General features: G+C 39.1%; 4 protein-coding genes across 4 annotated transcripts in view; 1 reads left to right on the forward strand and 3 right to left on the reverse strand.

The window, feature by feature from the left end:
- Positions 1-3,414, forward strand: part of trim54 (tripartite motif containing 54) — a 38,886-nt gene extending 35,472 nt beyond the window's left edge. Inside the window, exon 9 of the mRNA XM_041804694.1 lies at positions 3,262-3,414. The gene's annotated coding sequence lies outside the window, so the exon portion shown is untranslated. The remainder of the gene's footprint in view (positions 1-3,261) is intronic.
- Positions 1,903-2,340, reverse strand: uts1 (urotensin 1). The gene has a single exon (XM_041804696.1). It carries the CDS (start codon positions 2,338-2,340, stop codon positions 1,903-1,905), a length of 438 nt encoding a protein of 145 aa, XP_041660630.1.
- Positions 3,415-8,295: 4,881 nt separating the features above from the next.
- On the reverse strand, positions 8,296-11,603 carry LOC121521927 (UI-like). Its single transcript, XM_041806136.1, has 2 exons — positions 11,527-11,603; positions 8,296-8,736 (listed from the first exon to the last, which is right to left on the reverse strand). The coding sequence occupies exon 2, from the start codon at positions 8,731-8,733 to the stop codon at positions 8,296-8,298; it is 438 nt and encodes a 145-aa protein (XP_041662070.1). The 5' UTR covers positions 8,734-8,736; positions 11,527-11,603.
- Positions 11,604-15,454: 3,851 nt separating this feature from the next.
- The window catches only part of mpv17 (mitochondrial inner membrane protein MPV17), a 29,721-nt gene continuing 25,153 nt past the window's right edge, over positions 15,455-20,022 (reverse strand). The window contains exons 6-8 of the mRNA XM_041804590.1: positions 18,967-18,999; positions 18,764-18,816; positions 15,455-17,427 (exon numbers count right to left, since the gene is read on the reverse strand). Coding sequence (XP_041660524.1) covers positions 17,358-17,427; positions 18,764-18,816; positions 18,967-18,999 — 156 coding nt within the window. The 3' untranslated portion in view covers positions 15,455-17,357. The remainder of the gene's footprint in view (positions 17,428-18,763; positions 18,817-18,966; positions 19,000-20,022) is intronic.

The following is a 20,022-nucleotide window of genomic DNA, read 5'->3' on the forward strand; positions in this document are numbered from 1 at the left end:
GAGAGCTACGCTATGTGTGACGTAATCGTTTCAAGAAAGATGCGGTTGGCCGTCCACACGGAGACGAAACGGAAGTTATTACAGATTTGTTCACTCTGGGACCTGTTTTCAAAAAGCATCGTTTACAGTCACCCAAAACGCCGTTTCTGTGGGGATGAAACGCCGATACGACAAAAAACTTTTGCGTAAACTCTTGAATGTCTCCGTGTGGACGTAGAAGAATTTCTTGCAAATTGTCGGTAGATTTAACCGGTGGGACGATAAGGCGCATGTCAGAAAATCTGTATTCAGATCAGATTGAGATGCATGAGCATGCGTATCTGAATTGGATTGTATCTTCCAGCGTCCATGTGTACAGAGACGTTTTAATCTCTGATCCGAATGAATTCAGTCTGATCGTGAAAAAAATGCTCATGTAACCGCAGCTACTGTTACCATGTTTGTAGTTTACATCCCACACATCTGGTAGATATATATGGCTTTAGCTCTCTGGTGTGCCCCCTAGTGGTGTCCTCTGGTAACATGTGTCACATTCAGGCAAGTATATTTACAAGATTGCTTGTGATGCAACTGGATACATCGGCAAACGAGAGGTGAAATGGAAAATAAAGCTAAGGTTTAGTGTAAGACCTGAGGCTTCAAAATTCCACTTCAGTAACCAGTGGGTGACATCACTGAGAGTACGTCCATGTTTATATGGTGTTTTTCCTTTTAAAGATATACCACCATGAACCAAATGTTGAGCATGTAGAGTTTTCAACTCATTTTGGTGTTTTTGCGCCAGTCTTTTACATCTTTTGACCTTTTCTCAGCTGGAACAACAATTCTCTCAAAGTTTTTTCAGCTGCTGTGATTTCTGTTGAAAGAAGTTGAAACACCAAACAGCTTTCACAGAGAGTTATATTTTAAACTGAATCATACATGCTGATATTCAACACAATAAAAGAATCAAAAACAGTGATTTTTTTTACTTCATTCTTTTTTTATTAAAAAATATAAATGGCCAAAAAGCTTTGTCTTTCTTTTGCTAAAACAGAAACAATCGGATCAATGTCAGACATGAATGTTCACAGGAAAATAAAGCTGTTTTTTCTTCCTTTTTTGTAGGTTAGCATGCTACAGTAGATAGAGTACAGGTGATAGTGCTCCCGCTCAAACAAAACAGACAGAAAAGTGGATGGAAAGAGGATGAGAGCAGTCAGGTTTTCATGTAAAACAAGTCAACATAAGGTGAGTTTTTCCTGACAATCCCATCACATGAAGTCTGACCCATGTGAGAGGATTTATGACATCAAAGAAAGAGAGGAGGGCTGGATATCAAAAGAAAAGAGTTGGCAATCTTTAACCTCATCAACCTTTTAGTAAAAGAGCTAAAGAGTTGTTATAATGACCAAAATCTTCTTAGTTCTGGCCCTGGTTTTTATATTATGAGGACACTAAGACAACTCAGATTAGTTTTATTTCAGCTTATAAAGAGTTTTCATTGGAATTTGGCAACATAAACGTTCTAAATATTCATTTCAGCCCCCTAATTTATTTATTTTAGAGACTATACTCCCATTATTTTCCTCTCAAACGTCATTATTTTTGATCATTTTGACACATGACAACTCTAATGTGTCCAAATGTCAGAGTGTTGAATCCAGTGGGGGACACAGAAGTTCCCAGAAGTCCAGAGAAGAGGGGTAAAGATGCCTGAGATGTCTGTGTCCTTACTTCCAGCACAGTCTTAAATAAAACCTATGGATTTATCGGATGTTGTGATGCGTATTTTGGCACCATCTGTGCGTAAATGGATGCGTAAAGGAAGGCAGGCGCACGAACAACGACTAATGTCAGAGGTCTTGGATACTCAGCGGTCAGGCTGCTTCGATGAGGCATTTTCAGAAACCAAAAACACCTTTACTTCCCGATTTCATCTAGAACTTTGCGGTTGAGCAGAGCCTGCTCCCTCTGCTTCTCCAGCTTGGCCATCTCGATCATATTCCTCACCAGGTGGAAGGTGAGATCGATGGACAGCGGCGGGTCCTCGCTGCGCTTCAGCAGCTGCGCCGCCGCCCTCACCGCCTCATCCTCGGTCTCCTCCTCAGGTGTGAGCGCGCTCAGAGGCTCCTGGCTCTTGTTCTGCAGTAACTTCATGATGTTTTCGCTCAGCAGCTCGGAGGTGGTGCTGTCCCCGGCGGCTGCCGCTCTCAGGAGCATGTCTTCCAGTTGCTGAGTCTGAAGGCGGCTGCTGCCATCCAGCCAGCCGGGGAGGGAGTGTGGTCTGCCGGCTGTAGGGCGGAGGTGCGATGAGAGGAGGACCGAGGAGAGGAGCAGGAGCAAGGGGACTGGCTTCATGTCCTGTAAAGACAAGGATTTATTTCCAGTTTGGTCAAAGAACCCCCTCTTATCTGTGGTAGAAATTCATCCAACCAAACTCACATTCAGCGCTGCTTTTGCTGCGTAATTTGTATTTTTCTCCTCTTTACGCACAGCTGCTCCAAAGTAAAGTTAGTCAAATAGTTCATTTAATGTGATTTCTTACTTTTATTCCTGTTTCATGACATTAAACTATCATTTTTAATCTTGGTGATGTTATGACTTTACATGTACTTCGTATCTATTTTTATGTTTCATTGTGTCTTTTACGTCCTTTATGATTTTGCGCATACATCCTTGAAAACAGTCTATTTTCACAGAAATGCCTTCTCCTAACTCCTTGCTGCTTATTCTGATTAATTTTTGCGCTTAAATTTGTGTCCAGTTAAGCGTAATACGCTGTTTTACACTCTATTTCCACTAAATAAAGTTCTTTTTTCATCTATCCAGCTATCCATCTTATCAATCGGTTTTAAACTGAGAGGGAAAGTAAAAGAAGTCATAAATCGAATTTGATGTCCATTTACGATGTGTTTTAACACAAAATCCAGTCACCAAATCACACCCTGTCTGAAGTATACCAATGAACCTGATTCTGATCTTATTCTGACTTTTACGCATGCGTTTTGGATAATGTCCTGTTAATTCCGAGTCAAATTAGCTCGTCTGAAGCGTATTTTGAAAACCATAAATGCATTACAAGTTTACATTCATGCTTGGAAAAAGGAAGCATGCACATGTTCGCATCTTAAAGAAACAGCACTCTGGTGACATGTGCCATCTGTTTTAGCTGATGTAAAGATAGAAGAGAGGAGATATAGAGGAAAGGATGGCTGCAGCCAAACCGAGCTCTAAAATAAGTCAGTAATAAGTCAGTGATACTCACTCTGTCGTCTGCAGGTGCTGCAGCTGAACTTGACAGGTCGGATCAGGGTCTGGAAAAGTCCCGGTGTGCGCAGAGAGGAGAGCACGGAGGGTTTTTATTCATCCAGCCTGCAGCTTTGACGTCAATGTGAGCACACAGATCTGTTTGGAAAGTGGACAACTATCGAGACAACAAGGCAATAAAGTCCCCAGGGACAGCTGAGGATGCTGTGATCCATACTAAATAAAGTGGTGTGGTTATTTTTTATTCTCTAGGTTTCTATGAGGATGAGTGAGTGAACTCTGAGTCAAAGGGAGGATGATGGGGGGGTCTCTAGGAGCTTTAAAGGTTTGGGATTCCTTAAGGGAGCTCTAGGGTTCTTCAAGCTTTGAAAGGGTCATCAATAAGATGATTTAAAGACTAATGTGCTTCCCCATTAAGGCCGCCTATAAGAGGGGAAAAGGGGGAAGCCACACTGGGGGGGGGGGTCATGAAGGTTGGCCAGAAACTGGGTCCACTCCAAATAACATCAACAATAAAACCCAGGCATTAAAAATACAGACTTTCCTTTACTCCCCCAAAATGTGTTGTTTCTAAACTTCGGCCCTCATCTTCAGCAGACTTTATACAGCCACATCAGGACATGAATAAAAGTTGGGATCCAGAAAAAGAAAGGACAGGAAAAAGCGGCACACTCAATCTAAACCTGGCTTTTGTGGCAAAATTTAAGCCAGGAGGCTCCATTAATGTCACTCATTTATACATCCTAGACTCTAGTCCTTCTTCAGACCTAAACATTTGACCTTAAAACAGAAACTTTAGTTTAACCTTACACTTTAAGTCACCCTCTAAGTCAGTGGACAACTTCACTCATGGTGCAAATGTGTCTCACAAAAAAACAACAATCCACCAGAAACATGAGCAAAAGACCCCAGCAGAGATTACTGTACAACATCCAACCTCAACTAAACACTCCGCCCAAGGGCATGATGGGGAACTCCGCCCACACATCCCCTTTGATTTGAATTAGCAATGGGCGGAGCTTAGATCAATTAACTTTACAGAGTTGAACTAACACTGGTGGATCAACACTGTCAAATAACTCCAACATTAAAGACCATTCACAAAGAATGGAGTTGAAATTAACCTTTGGGAATTAAAATCAACTCTGACATGTTTAACTCTGAGATATCAACACTCCAGTTTTTGCTGTGTCTAACAGCTGTTTGGAGATTTGATGTGGAATCATTCCCTTTCTATGAACTACAGCAGTGGTGGAAAAAATAAAGTATATTTAAGAAATAGTACCATTACTCTGGTTGAAACGTATTTAAGTAGAAGTGAAACTACTGATTTTAAAAGTACTCAAAAAGTACTTAATTACAGAAGTTTTTAGTAAATGTTATTAGTTATTTTCCTCCCCTGCCTAATGCATTGATGTTATTAAATCAGATCCAAGGAGGGCCCTTTAACTGAGTCGAAACAACAAAAAAAGAAGTTAACCATCAATTCTACATATAATCACTGTACTTCAGGTTAAGGTTAGGGTAACATCTCATTTCCACCTACATTTGTAACGTGTCCAAACGCATTTTTTACTCTCTGTTCAATTATTGTGGCTTGTATTTTTGTTTTAACAGTTTCTTTTAGTTTTCTGCACATTATTTTGTGTTGTTTTTTTGTGCCATTGAAAATAAATCTGCTCCTCTTGGTGTCAAACTTTAGTTCCTTTGTAAGACTTCCTTTGAAAGGGAACTGTTATAACCTTTGCTTAATAATGCACGCACACTTTGGTCACAGTTCACGGTACTTTAGTTAAAAAACTTAGTGCAGTTTACAGTAGCCACGGCAACAACATTCTGGGGGTGCATCAGCATAACTGTCCGTATGAAACTTCAGTCCCCCCCTCTAAAAGGTTCCGGGGTACTGCCTAATTCAGTAGCATAAACTCCATCTATAACAGGAACTATACGGAGGTTTGGGTGATTTGGGGGGGGGATTCCATGATGCAGTGACCACCTATGATGGCATATGAGTTAAAAAAAAAAAAAAAGTTTGATACCTGTGATTTTTCAACTGGCAGAGATTGTGCCAAATTGAGCCCAAATGGCACAAGAGTAACCTTGCAAAGCAGATGGATACTGCCGTTTCCTTGTTTTTCACTGGTGAATCCATCTTGCAAAGCTCCCATCTGAACTGTTTGGGCCCGGTTAGAAAGTGAAAGGACCAATCAGCAACAAGGGCCAGTTCTTTCAGGCAAGCAGTGTCATGATGTAAACAAGCAGCAAGAGATGGTGCAGTTACGGAGGAAGAGCTTAGCATGGATGCTGCTAAAGCGCCACTTTTATCAGAACTTGACAACATTTCTTCGTTAAAAGAAGAACAAAGAACAGCTGTGAGTTGTTTTCTTTTCAAAAAAGACAAAAGTCGAGTACTGGCATGTCTGTAGTCACCATGTTTTGCGTCATTCCTCAGTAGCTGCACACCGCAGCTCGATAGCTGCTACGTCACTTGTTTTGTTGCTTTGATTGGCCCGTAGCGATGTGGCGGACAGAACGTTCACCCAATCATACTCCGAGTTTTTTTCAAAGCCTCTGCCTTTTGTCAAACGTTTCCTATTGAAGCTTTCCCAGATGGATGTGTGAAACAAATCCATCTTGCTCGTCAGGTTAGCACAAGAGGGGATTTCGCCTGGATATTTTTTTTACTAAAATCTCTCTTATTTTGTCCTGATAACCCTCTAGTGGCATGAAATTTGAAAGAGGTAATGTCAAAATTTGGTGCTTTGGCCTACTGGAGATTTTTGGACTTCAACTGCATTATTTCTATGGGATATATATGATAAAAATTGCAAAAAAAAATTGGCGAAAATGACATTTTTCATTTTCCGACTTGATTCTCTCTGATCCAGTAACATATATACACACATTTACACTTCTGAATAAATTTCACAAGTGCCCTCTTCATAATGGTACCTTGATCATTCAAATAGACCTTCTAGTTACAGAGTTATAATCATTTAAAGATGGCTGGAAATTTCAAGCAGTAGCCTAATAAAAAAGGCTCTGGCTTAACAGGTTAAGACAAGTTAATATTCATCTCAGAGGTCCCTCAAACATGCTTGTGAAGTTTGTTGCTGAAAACACTCCATAATGGATTTTTTGGCATGTCTAAAAACCCCCTCTGTCTTTAGCCCTGCTCAAAATGAGCTGTTTCTGTGTCTGGGGCTTTAAAAGTTAATTATCTGTCTGACTCCACACCTCTCTGGAGATTATGTGGCTCTCCTGATATTTCCCTCAGCTGGCGCTGAGAGGAGGATCAGAAGAAGATGGCTGAACTTTCTTCCAAGAGGGGAGGGCCAACCAAACCTTGGGGTGGTGCTAACTCCCCTCATGACATCATGAGGGGAAAATCTGAGAAAGGCTTGTTTCAGCACACATTTTCTGATTCTTGGGGGGATTGTGGACTTGCCAGGGGGATATATTGTTGTTAGAAAAGCTTAAAAAAGTGTGTTTTGCATAATATGTGACCTCTAATGTTTGGTTAAAGGCATGCCAAACTTAGTGAGACATTAACTTCACATTCAGTGGGTCACTATTGCATATGGTTGCTTCATTTAGTCTACCTTAGGTGGAATGGTAATGTGCTCAAAATACTATTTTTTTTCAGTGAATACTATTTAGATTTTTACGGTTATAAGATACCTATACTATTTTGAGGTCCTAAATAAAAAGGGAGCATCAGTATTTATTACTCTGAAATATTAAGTTAGTTTAATTGAAGCAGATTTAAAATAAACAAGTTACTTAAACCCACAAAAGTCAAGTTTATTTCAAGTTATTTCTGAGACAAGTTTCTAGATTCTTTTTTTAAAGTAAATTTATCTCATTTTATTCAACAGTGTACTAGCGTAGGTAGTAGGGGGAGGTAGAGCATCAGCTTAGTCTGGCCAGGGTTGGTGAGTCAGGGCACCCCACCTGAGCTCTGCTTCCCCCATCCTCTAGCTAAGCCTGGGACTGGTGAAGGTGGCAACGCTGTCCGGGCTGTGATGGCCACATTGTAGTGTAGGTAAGAAAGGCAGCGTCTCTGTGTTGGCATGGTGGGTGGTGGCTCTGGAATACTGGAGATCGGGGTTCAGCCCTCTGGAGGTGTTGTGGTAATAACTGAATTAAACACCAGCAAAGGAGGATTCCCACTTGAAGTGTTGGCTTCTTGCTGCCCATCGATCGACACGCTTGACTTGTGGAGTCAAATAGTAAGGACTGAACTGGGTTTAGGGATTTCTTCTACTGTAGAGCATAGGTATCTTGTGTTTGCTCAGCTGCATTAGAGGTACATCTCAAAATTAGAACTGAGACATTCAGCACAATAAAAGAATCAGAAACAGATTTTTAAACTTCAGTATTTTTTTATTAAAAAATATAATTGGCCAAAAAACTTGATCTGTCTTTTGCAAAAGCAGAAATAATCAGATTGATGTTGGACATGAACGTTTACAGAAAATAAATATTTTTTCCTCTTTTTTGTAGATTTGCATGCTACAGTAGATACAGCACAGTCCCTCTTAAGTAAATGCACAGCAAGTTGAATGGACAGGATGAGATTCATCCTGTGAAGGCTCTTAGTATTCTGACCATCCATAAATGCTCCGTAAAAGCATCAAACATGTTGTCATAACAATACTGGAGACCGGATAAACCCAGACTCTTATTTATCAAAGTTTAATGACTCATAAATTTAGATTAACCCACTGAGGTTTTCATTTTAGAAACTTTTTCTCCCTTATTTTCCTTCCAATCATCAAAATATTTGATCGGATAGACACGTGAAGGAGAACAGCTTTTATGTACCATAATGTCAAAGTATTGAATCAGCGGTGGACATGGAAGTTTTCAAAAGTAACAAAAATAAAACTGAATTTTTTCATGGATGTTGTGATGTGTAATCTGGCCCCATCAGTGTGTAAAAAGATGTGGAGATGAATAAAGAACAGGAACAACAACTAATGTCAGAGGTACTCAGACAATGTCAGGCTGCTTTAATAAGGCGTTTTCAGGGATTAAAGAGCTTTACTTCCCGATTTCGTCTAGAACTTTGCGGTTGAGCAGAGCCTGCTCCCTCTGCTTCTCCAGCTTGGCCATCTCAATCATGTACCTCACCATATGGTGGGTAAGGTCGATGGAGAGCGGCGGGTCCTCACTTCGCTTCAGCAGCTGCGCCGCCGCCCTCTCTGCCTCATCCTCGGTCTCCTCCTCAGGTGTGAGGGCGCTCAGGGGCTCCTGGCTCTTGTTCTGCAGTAACTTCATGATGTTTTCGCTCAGGAGCTTGGAGGTGGTGCTGTCCCCGGCGGCCGCCGCTCTCAGGAGCATGTCTTCCAGCTGCTGAGTCTGGAGGCGGCCGCTGCCATCCAGCCAGCCGGGGAGGGAGTGTGGTCTGCCAGCGGTGGGGCTGAGGTGGGATGAGAGGAGGACCGAGGAGAGGAGCAGGAGCAAGGGGACTGGCTTCATGTCCTGTAAAGAAGGATTTATTTCCACAGTTTAATCAAAAAATCCCCCCTTATGTGTGATAGAAATTCATCCAACCATCTTTTCGCTCTTTTCTTGTAATTATACTTCTGTTTCTGTTCTAAAATTTTCTTTAACCTGTAAAAAAATAGAGAGTATAATTGTGGCAGGATGAAAGTAATGACTAAATCTGATAACATGTATGTAAAGGCCTGCAAATAGATATTTAAAAATTGTAACCAACCAAACTCACATTCAGCACTGATTTTGTATGTCCCCTAACCTATAAGAAATCAAGGATTCCCTTTTAGGCCTAATATGCAAAACTCAATGAATTTATGATTACATAAGCTGATTAAAATGTAGTAGAAAAGGCTGTCAAGGGATTATAATTCTTAAGATCAGAATTTCTGTAGTTAATTGTGATGTATTTCCCCACTTTGAAACCCCACTATTTGGCATTCAAAACTATTTTTGTTTCATTTTGTTTTTTTGTACTTCCTAAAATTAAGGCTAACCAACTTCTGTTTGGATACAGACCTGCTTTGACTCTGAAAGAAAATAAGGACCTTAGAGTAGATCAAAGATTATGACATGAATTTAACCAAAGAAAAAGGAGCTTGTTATGGATTGAAGAGTAAATGCAGAGGGGCCTGATGTAATTTTCCGGTACAATGTATTTCCAGTCTTAGATTGTTTTTTAATTGAACTTTATTCATAACCAAATTCTGGAAGTTACATTTCTGAAATAACCACATTTACAGACTAAGAAACATTTCAAGAATAAAACAGAGAAAAAGGTTAGAGGTCTGATCTTGGATTAAATTATGTTTAGATCCGTTTTAGAGGCAGTTACATGAATGGTGGCTGGCTTTAGCTTCGGTGGCTTCAGCTGAAGCTAACACGTTAGCTAGGTAATTAACGTCACTACCTAAGCCAGTGTAGCTAAGTTAGCTTTAGCATCTTGAGCTTGAGCAAACTTAGCAAAAGCTACCATAGCTTCGTAGGTCACATACTTTGTGAGTTTAGCCTTAGCTACTTAAGCTACGTAGCTATGTTAGCTACATAGCACCATTATTTATAGCTAAGTTAGCTTTAACAGTGTAAGATTTGAAAAATGTAGCAAAAGCTAACTTATCTACAACTTAGATACGTAGCTTTCAGAGCTGCCTTGTGAGCTTAGCTTTAGCTAAGTTAACTACACTGGCTATATAGCTCCATTATCTACATAGCTTATGCAGCTAACGGAGCTACGAAAGCTACACTTGCTGTGTTAGAATGTTTTAAAGGAGGACAACCTTTTTCCTGTTTACTCGGCTTTATTAAACATTTTTTTTTAGGTTTTGCAGATCTGGTTTTTGACCTTAAACTTTTGCTCTCATATCCGTTACCTTAACCCTTACCCTAATGAAAAGCTTTTGCACAAAAATACTTCTTTCTTCACATGCTTCACGGTTGAACTATTAAACTCTTCAGCTATTATTTATACCAGTGGTTCTCCACTGGTCAAGTATCAGGACCTACTATGTCCTGAACGACAAATTTTGACCCAAATTTCTTAAATGTTAAATCATAGCCAAGTGTTTTTAATGAAAAATGGGGCAGTTTGGACTGAAGATGGAGCAAAAGACATTGGTAAAACAATGAGATTGAGACATTTCCTTCAAAGTAAAAGCACTCCACAGACTTTTGGCCACATATTTGTTCCGGGCACAAATCTGCGACCCACCAGTTGAGAATCACTGATTTATATCAACTATTAATATTTCAGCACAGTTTTTCACTGCATTTTAGCTCTCAGCATTCCCTCGCAGTTTCTTCAGATTTTTGTTCTTTTTAATCTAGTGTCGGTTCTGAGTAGGGATGAACAATTTGGTAAAATAATCAAATTGTGATAAAAATATATAATATATAATAGCGATTATTGTGACTCAAATTATAACCACAATATGAATTATTGCATTGAAGACAATGATGATTTGATGTCTTTCTCATTCTAATTAAGATAAACATACTGTTTACAAAAACAAGAAAAGAAGGATGTTTTGCAAATTGTGCTAGAAAAAACTGAAGGTTTGCATGATGTGTAGAGCATAGCATCACTGCCTCAAAAAATTTATTCAAGCAGTATTATGAAACGCATTTCAAGTCAAAGAATTATTGCCCCTTCTGCAACTTAAAATTTGCAGTAGGAAATTTGAGTAATTGCCCAGCCCTAGTTCTGAAGAATTATTTTCCTTTTCTTTTCCTAAAATGTACAGATTACTTTGTTCTGCCAATCACAGCTTGAAGTTGTACAAAAAAGTGCCCAATAGGGACAAAAATTATCAGGGAACACTTGGACTCTATAGGTTTGAATGAAACCCCGGGCATTTGCTCTTTCATGCTCTACCCCTGCTGCAGGATGCTTTTTACCAAAACATGCAGTCAGATCACACCAAAACAAACTCCTGGTTAAACTACTAACCACTAAACCAGAATCTGACCTAACACTGAATTTTATGCATGTGCTTTGTAATAATGTCCTGTAAATTATGAGTTAAATTAGTTCAAGAGTATTGTGAAGTTAACTCACATGTATGAAAATGAAGCATGCACATTTTTGCAACTTCTGTGAAGCTCAAACTCAACATCAGGCCACACACTCATGACAAAATGTGCCATCTCTATGAGATGTTTTCAAGGTAAAATGAAGGAGCTATAGAAGCTGAGCTGGATGCAGAAATGTGCCAAATCCAGCCAAACTTAGTCCTTAAATAATAAACCCGGAGGCTCTAGTAAGTCAGTGATACTCACTTTGTCAACAGGTGCTGCAGATGAACTTCACAGGCTGGATCAGGGTCTGGAAAAGTCCAAGTGTGTGCAGAGAGGAGAGCACGGAGGGTTTTTATTCATCCAGCCTGCAGCTTTGACGTCAACGTGAGCACACAGATCTGTTAGGAAAGTGGACAACTATCCAGACAACAAGGCAATAAAGTCCTGAGGGGCAGCTGCGGTTGCTGCGATCCATACTAAATAAAGTGGTTTGGTTGTTTTTTTAATCATCCACACTTATATGAGGATGAGTGAGTGAACTCCATGAGTTATAGGTAGATACAGGGGTGGGGGTTTCAAGGTTTGGGGTCCTTTGTGGGAGCTCAGGTTTGAAGGGATCCTCAATCATGTGACTAATGTGCCTTCTTGATAGCAACCATAATCTTACAGTGCTTGTAGACGTAATTCTTTCTATCTTCATGTATCATATTTGATTTCTGGAAGTGTTCCTGAGCTCATGCAGGGATTTCCAGTACAGAACCCTGCCTGTTTTTAATGCAGCACAGCACAAGAGCTTGAAGATCACAAGCATCCAATACTGACCATCAGCCTTGTCCTTTGTGCAGAGATTTCTCCAAATCTTTTGTTAATAGTATGCACTGTAGATGGACGGATGTTCAAAGTCTTTGTTATTTCATGTTAAGGGAACATTTTTCTGAAACTGTTCCACAAATTTTAGACACAGTTCTTTGCAGATTTGGGAGCCTCTGCTAATCTTTACTTCTGAGAGACTCTCTCTAAAATGCTCCTTTTATACCCAGCCATGTTACTGACATGTTGCAAAGTAAGCAGATTAATTGCTAAACCGCTTACTTGTCCAGCCTTTTGTTGCCCTGTTCCCACATTTTTAAAAGTGTTGCTGCCATTAAATCCAAAATTAGTGAAAATTTTTCATCAAATGTTAAAATACCTCAGTTTTAGCACCTGATATGTTGTTTATGTTCCGTTGTGAACTAAATATGGGTTTATGAGATTTCCCAAACCATTGCACTCTGTTTGTATTTGCAGTTTACAGAGTGCTCCAACTTTTCTAGAATTGGGGTTGTATATTGACAATACCACTTTATTATAATATCACTAAAGTTTTGAATACAGGGATATTAACTTTCTAACACTGAATTATTAAATGTGCGCATTCTGTGAATTATCTGAGGTCCTTTATCCAACATTTAAATCACATTTCTATGAAGTAAGTTATAATTATTTCACCAACAATAGCATGGACTACTTCTGTGTTAACCTTAATTTCAGATGAGGATATTTCCCTCAGGACTCTGATCAGAAAATATCATAGACTTTAATGATTTGCTACCGTTTAACTTTGATATAATATCGATAAATTTGGCGTGCTCGTTCCCAGATTCACCTCTCTGAACTCGGTTTATCACCAGCCTGAAGATGACGTTTTCAGCAAGTCACAACCAACTTAAGCTAGCGAGGCAGAGCTCAAACCCACCATAATTAAGGATAATTGGTGTCTCTACCAGGTGAAAAATCATGTTATTCTTCATCTTTATAAGTTTTTCGAAGAGCTGATGCTCTGAAGAAGCTCTAAAATTACTTCACTTACTCTCTACTACCTGACATTTCCGTGTATAAGTCCGTGAGTGATTAGCTGTGAGTCGCAGCAACTCTTGGATGAAACCAAGTGAAGGGAGAGGGGAATGGGTTGGACCGAACCACCTGAGGGAAGCGGAGGGGGGACAGGGTCGATCTTTAAGAAAAATTACCTTTGGCTCAAGAGTCAAGCAACTAAATTATTTGGTTTTGAACTGCTGGTCTTTAAAACATCGTATGATCTCAGTAATCCACACATTCATCCAACAAAACAACTTTTTTTTAACAAAAAAAAAAAAAAAGATGAAAAATCTTATTAAACTCGGACTGAATGCGCCTAGGAGCTGTCCGTGGTGCTGAACTACTTTCTAGAACTTGCCCTGAATTCCTCCTAACCACACAGAAAACCACATACTTTAGACAGACTGTAGTTTGTGTATTGGAGAAGTATTGTGTAATCAGTCCAGGTGTGCATGTTTGTTGGGATTATTTTAATAAAATTCAGTGTCATGTTGCATTTTATTGGTAGAATCAGAGGATCTAGAAAAAATATTCATAAGTAGAAAGCAATAGTCTATGCTTGTTGTAAAAGATGCATATTTGTCACACTCAGATATTTAAGATCACAAACAAATTTCAATATTAGACAAAAATAACATGTAAAAATGCAGCTTTTAATTATGTTTTATTTGTTAAGGGAAATGAGCCATCTAAACCTACCTGACCCTATGTTAAACAGTAATTACACCCTAAACCTAGTAACTGGTTGTGTCACCCTCAGCAGCAATAACTTCAAGCAAGTGTTTGAGATAACTGCCAATGAGTCTTTCACATCACTGTGGGGGCATTTTTCAGGTTAATTTGCATCAGGTCAGTAATATGACTGGGTATAAAAGGAGCAAAGACTTTGAATATCCCCCCTTTTACAATCCATAATATCATCATGATAAGATTCAGAGAATCTGCTCCCATACAGACATCCCTTTCAGGGAAGACCTTGTATTATTTTAGCAAGACATTCTGTTTTTATTTACATTATACACAGCACCCCAACCTATTTGAAATTTGGATTTTTTAAAGTAACTGTGCTACCTTAAAATCAAAAGTATTAAAATCAAAGAATCATGTTTTAAAAAGTCTCTTGGAACATATTTTCAAATGTGATAGAATCACATGTGGTGATATGTTTTGCAGAGCAATTTGTATGTCTTTACATCCTCACTAACAGATGTTAGAAACATAATCCAACCCTTTTATTGAGTCTCTTCCTGAACCCATTTGAAGCTGAAATCATCTCATTTAGAAGCAGCTCCATCATGCCTCATGTTCAGGTTACAGTGTTAACAAGCCTGTGTGATATATCTTCATTTAATTATCCTGGATTAAACCATAAACACAGTCAGCTTTGGTCCTAAATCCAAAAATGTTCATCTTTTCTGGGGAGAGGCTCATTTCCCTCGGGGGCAAAGAGGCTATTTGGAAGATTTTCAGTGGTTTCGTCAGACGCTTTCCGCTTGTTTTTCCCTCGTATCAGCCAAGTGTGTTTGTGTGGGAAACAAATGTGTGCAGTTATTTGGTTGACGGCGCAGCTCAGCAGCCTCCACATCTCCCTCCAAACAAACCCCACCCAGCCAGAGACGAGCAGGACACAGAAGTTTGCGAGGTCAGACACGACACTGACATCACCTGCTGTGGAGCTTTATTAGATAAAAGTCAGAGGTAACATTTTGTTAATAAAAATTGGTCACATTTTTAGTATAAAGATTCCATTTACATTAGAAAAAGACAAGTCTTTATTTTTATAGTGATTGTCAATGCAGAGTCCATTTGCTTCTGGAAATTCAAATACACACACTGCAAAATGTTAATGGGTCTATAATTACGGATCAAAGTATCTCATTGTTTACCGGTGCATCTAAAATAATTTGAATATCATGAAAAGTTTATTTTTTTTCCTGTGATTTAATTAAAAAAGTTAAACTTTATATACTCTTGATTCATCTCATATAAAGGTAAATATTTCTTTTTAGTTTTAATGTTGATGATTGCAGTTTATAGCTCATGGAATTCAAAAATCCACAATCTAAAAATATTAGAATATCACAAAACACCAATCAAAACAAGGATTGATAACACAGAAATGTTGATTTCCTGGAAAATTATGCTCATCCACCATTCAGTAAATGGTTGGAGCTCCATCTGCATGAATTACTGCATCTTTGTGATGAGGCATGGAGGCGATCAGTCTGTGGCACTGCTGGGGTGTTATGAAGCCCAGATTGCTCTGATAGCAGCCTTCAGCTTATCTGGATTGTTGAGTCTGGTGTCTCTCATCTTCCCCAGAGATTCTCTTTGGGGTCAGGTCAGACCAGTTGACTGGCCAATCAAACACAGTACTACCACGGTCAGCAAACCAGTTTCTGGTAGTTTTGGCTTCACTGTGGGCAGGAGCAAAGTCCTGCTGGAAAAGGAAAGCAGTATCTGCATGAAGCTTCTGAGCAGATGGAAGCATGAAGTGTTCTAAAATCTCCTGAAAGACTGTCTGACAGTGTTGACTCTGACTTGATAAAGACCAGTGGACCAGCAGCAACAGATGACATGGCACCTCAAACCATCACTGACTGTGGAGACTGGAAACACTGGACTTCAAGCACCATGGATTCTGTGTCTCTCTGATCTTCCTCCAGACTCTGGGACCTTGATTTAAAGTTAAAATGTACTTTTACCTGAAAACAGGACATTGGACCATTAAGCAAAGGTCCTTTTTAATCGCTTTATCCTAGGTGAGACGCCGATGACGTCTGCTGTCAGGATTGACTTGACACTAGGAACACTTGTAGTCCATTTCCTGGACACGTCTGTGTGGTGGCTCTTAATCCACTGGCTCCAGCCTCAGTCCACTTCTTGAGAAGCTCCTTTAAGTTCTTAAAATCTGCTTTGTTTGACTTTGAGAACAGCCTGGCCTTTCAGCAGTGACCTTCTGAGGCTTACCCTCTTTGTGGAGGGTGTCTGTCTCTTGTCTACTTGGAAAGCAGGAGTCATTCTCATGATTGTGGTTGTGTGAACTTAACTACAGGGAGAGAAATAACTGACAAATAATTTGACTTTTACAAAATATTTGAATATTTTGAGATTACAGACTTCGTCAAGATTAAAACTAAAAAAGTCATGAAATATTTCATCTTGTGTGTCATTAATCTAAAATATATGGAAGTTTCACTTGTTGAATTAAATGACAGGAAGAAAAAATATTTTTTTCTAGATATTCTAAATTTTTGAGATGCACCTGTATCTGTAAAATAATGACTGAAAAATTGAGTTTTCATGATTTGTTTGTTGAGTTTTCTCTACATACAGAGAAATAATCTCCTTATAGAAAGCCTGAAAAACAGTAAACTATCCTTGGTGCCCATATGGCTACTGCCTTGCAACAGTGCTCAGAGCGGTTACCTGCTAAATGCCAAAACTTTGCTGTGCATGACTTCACAAGCTTCATTTAAAGGCTGCATATTTGACCCAAAAATCAGGCTAGTAGCTTCACTGACAAATAGACGATAATGCATAGCATCTTTTATCCTGTAAGACTTGAGATTATCACTTTTTATGACTCCCTTTATGTACTTTTATAACAAAATAATCTTCATCAGGGTGCTCATTCCTTCCCCTGAGGGCTGTTAAAAATGTGTTTTTGGGAAATGTAGGAAAAAAGTGACATAAATGAAGTAGGTAAAGAGAAATAAGAAATAAAAAGATTATGCTGGTTAATATACATGATAGACAACATGATATCTAGAAAAGAGACTCTAAGGTACATAAGCTCTTCATTAATGCACAAGTCCAGTGTTAAACTGGCCTCTGACCATACAGTTATTTCAAGTGAGTGACAATACATCACATGGATTCTAAAGCTTCTTTCTCTACATGTAGGTGTTAATATGTGAGTTTGTGTTTGTGCGTATGTGTGGCTACAGTGTGACACCGTCTCCAAATCCCATTTCCATAAATAAGTAACTTTCACAGACATTTCTGCAAATGCAAGTTTGACTTTCAAGTGTGAATTTGTCACTCAGTGTAGACGAGCACTTTCTCCTGACCTTTACCGGTGATTCAGTCACAGTTTTACACGTTTTAAATATCAGGAGACGGAGAAGCCTAAAGTGAGTTAGACTAGAGCGGCCCGCGTCCAACACACAGTACAAATGAGTGTAAACCATCATCATCAAGAACAACAGCACAAGCCGGACCTGTGACCGTCCTCACATCTTATTGGCCTTCCAGGTCAGGTAGGAGTTCCAGCCGACAGCGACGATCTGAACCACAGCCAGCCTGCGGGAGGAGGAGATTTATTCACAACAGTGTCTGACAGAATTTTAACAGTGAGGACGATGAGTCTGATTCTCATGACATTTAGACAGAAAAGACAAAGTGTTTTTCCCTCAAATATGACCTACAATCACATTTTGAACGTGCATGCACCAACAAAACCACTTTACATTTAACACATTCAGATAAGAACTGCCAGTATTAATCAGGAATAATTAAGGTCTGTAATAAGTGCATTAAATTCTTTTAAAATCATGATTAGTGGCATGCTTTATAGTCTTTTCAGCACACCTTGGTTTAGCCACTGCAACATCTCCCTGCCAGTGGCCCAGCAGTGGCTGAAGGGAAGTTTTACCCATGACACGCAGCTATTAGTGTGTTTTGGGGCAGCAACTGAGGCATGCCATATGACACAGTGCTAGTGTGTTTTGGGCTTTAGATACCAGAAATGATCATGACTTTATTAAATTTGTGTGCATGCATTTTGGATAATAATTGAGATTTTCAAAGGTCAAAATACTGCCATATTTAGTTGATTTATTAAAAAGCCAAAATGGCTGAAAGCGGCGTCTCTTATTACCGAGGCTATAATCCAAATCACCAAAAAGGGGCCCAGATTAACATCACTAGAAGCTTGGGACAATAATAAAACGTTGGATCAGTGTTCCACTTTACAACTCAAATACTAAAAGAAAGCCCACTGTTGCAGAATGCCTCACCAGATGAGCACCTGTGCACTAATTAATGTAAAGTATTTAAAATTATTTTATCTGCCTCTGTCCACATCCTTACATATCTTATACTAAATTTTTGTACATCTTGCAACCATAAAATCAATACACATAGATTCATATATACTAGGAAAAAACCTAACAAAAGTTTATACATATTCAACTCTTTTGAGTCTTTTTCAGGTTTATTTATTTTTGTATTTGACATTTAATTCCTGTACATCAGTGATCATCAACTGGCAGCCTGGGGGCCACTAAAATATCTCAGTCACCCCCTTGTGGCCGGTTAAGATAAAGTGACTGATCGCCCAGTTAGAGCCTAAAAATTGCAAACATTTAAAACAAAATAAAAATATGTTAAAAAAATAATAAAACCATTTAAAAAATTGTTTGGTTAAAAGTTTAGCCCACAAAATGCCCATTTAGAAAAAATCTGGCCCTTGTACAAATGTAGTTGATGACCCTGCTGTACATTGAGAGCAAAGCTAACCAGAGTCAAATTCCTTATTGTGTAAGCACACTTGTCCAATAAAGCTGATTCTGTTTCTCTAAGTCATAGGATTAATTCTGTTGGTTATTTGTTTGTAAATGAAGCTTTAGACTTTTACCTGTGGTGCAGTGGAATGAAGTAGAAATTGGCGATCTGGACAGCAGGCCATAACTGAAATAAAAACAGATGACTTTAAGACAATGAAAAACTCCTAATCCAATTTATTTCATCAAGTCAGTGCACTTTGGTTAATAGGTTAAAAAATATATCTTTTTTGCCATAAAAAAACAAGAAAATTGAAGACTGATCAGACAAACTTACATAGTAGTTGGAGATCAGTGCGTCTGTGTAGTCCTGTGAACAGAGATTTGACGGTTATTAAATGATTCACTGATGATCATTGTCAATACTGTAAACTTCTTTAGTGCATATTAAATTGAGAAAAAACCCTTAGTAAGAGAACAGTGCAGTTATTGGTGTCATGGAGGATCCTAACACAAAGTGTGATATTCCAGCGTGGGCCTTTCTGGATCGGACAACTAAAAGCATCCTGGTCTCAATGATGAAATGTGCCTTCTTTTTTGTGAAACACGTGTCATAATGAATTTGCCTTTGCGAAATTTTTCAGTAAAAATTGGGATTTCTTTTTGCTTTAAAGATTTATTTTGTGGCTTCTTGTACCTTTATTTAGAGAGAGGAGGACAGAGGATGGATTTGGACACGGGGATGAGAGAATGAGGGAGAGACATGCGGGACAGTACTCACAGGCCAGACATGAACCCAGGCTGCCTGTGCACATGGGTGTAACCTATCCACTAGACCATCTGCACTCTGTGATGATTTTTTTTTAAAATGAAAAGAAATGCTCTGGCTATCTGTGCGGTGTTCCTATGACTGTGCTGAGTGAATAGTTGTGTTTTCTTTAGTTATTAGTAAGCGGCATGCGTGTCTACCGCAGATCGTGAGAGATGCATTATTCTTTGGCCTTAGTCTATCAACTTTAAATTTAATTATGGCATGCTACAGTATATGTAGACCTCTTCTCTCATTTTACTTGTATTGGTCCTCCCTTCTCTTTTTCTGTTTATTCATTGCCTTTATTCACTTAACTACTTTTTTCCCTCCTCAGGCTGGCCACACAACACAATTTTAAGCTTGACCTGAGGCCGACCTGAGACCTGAGGCTTACCCAATTACTGCGGTGGCATATCACGAGTGAAGGTTCTTGCAAATGATTATTTGTCTAACTAATCCTCAAGTGTGTGTGGTGTCAACACAGTTATTTTACTGCTTCAAAAAGTATCCTCCCAGACATCGAATTGTAAATATCAAACATGTTTGATATTTACGATTCTAGGCCATAGTGCCTCTGATGGA

This window comes from Cheilinus undulatus, linkage group 14, assembly GCF_018320785.1.
Source record: "Cheilinus undulatus linkage group 14, ASM1832078v1, whole genome shotgun sequence".
NCBI lineage: Eukaryota > Metazoa > Chordata > Actinopteri > Labriformes > Labridae > Cheilinus > Cheilinus undulatus.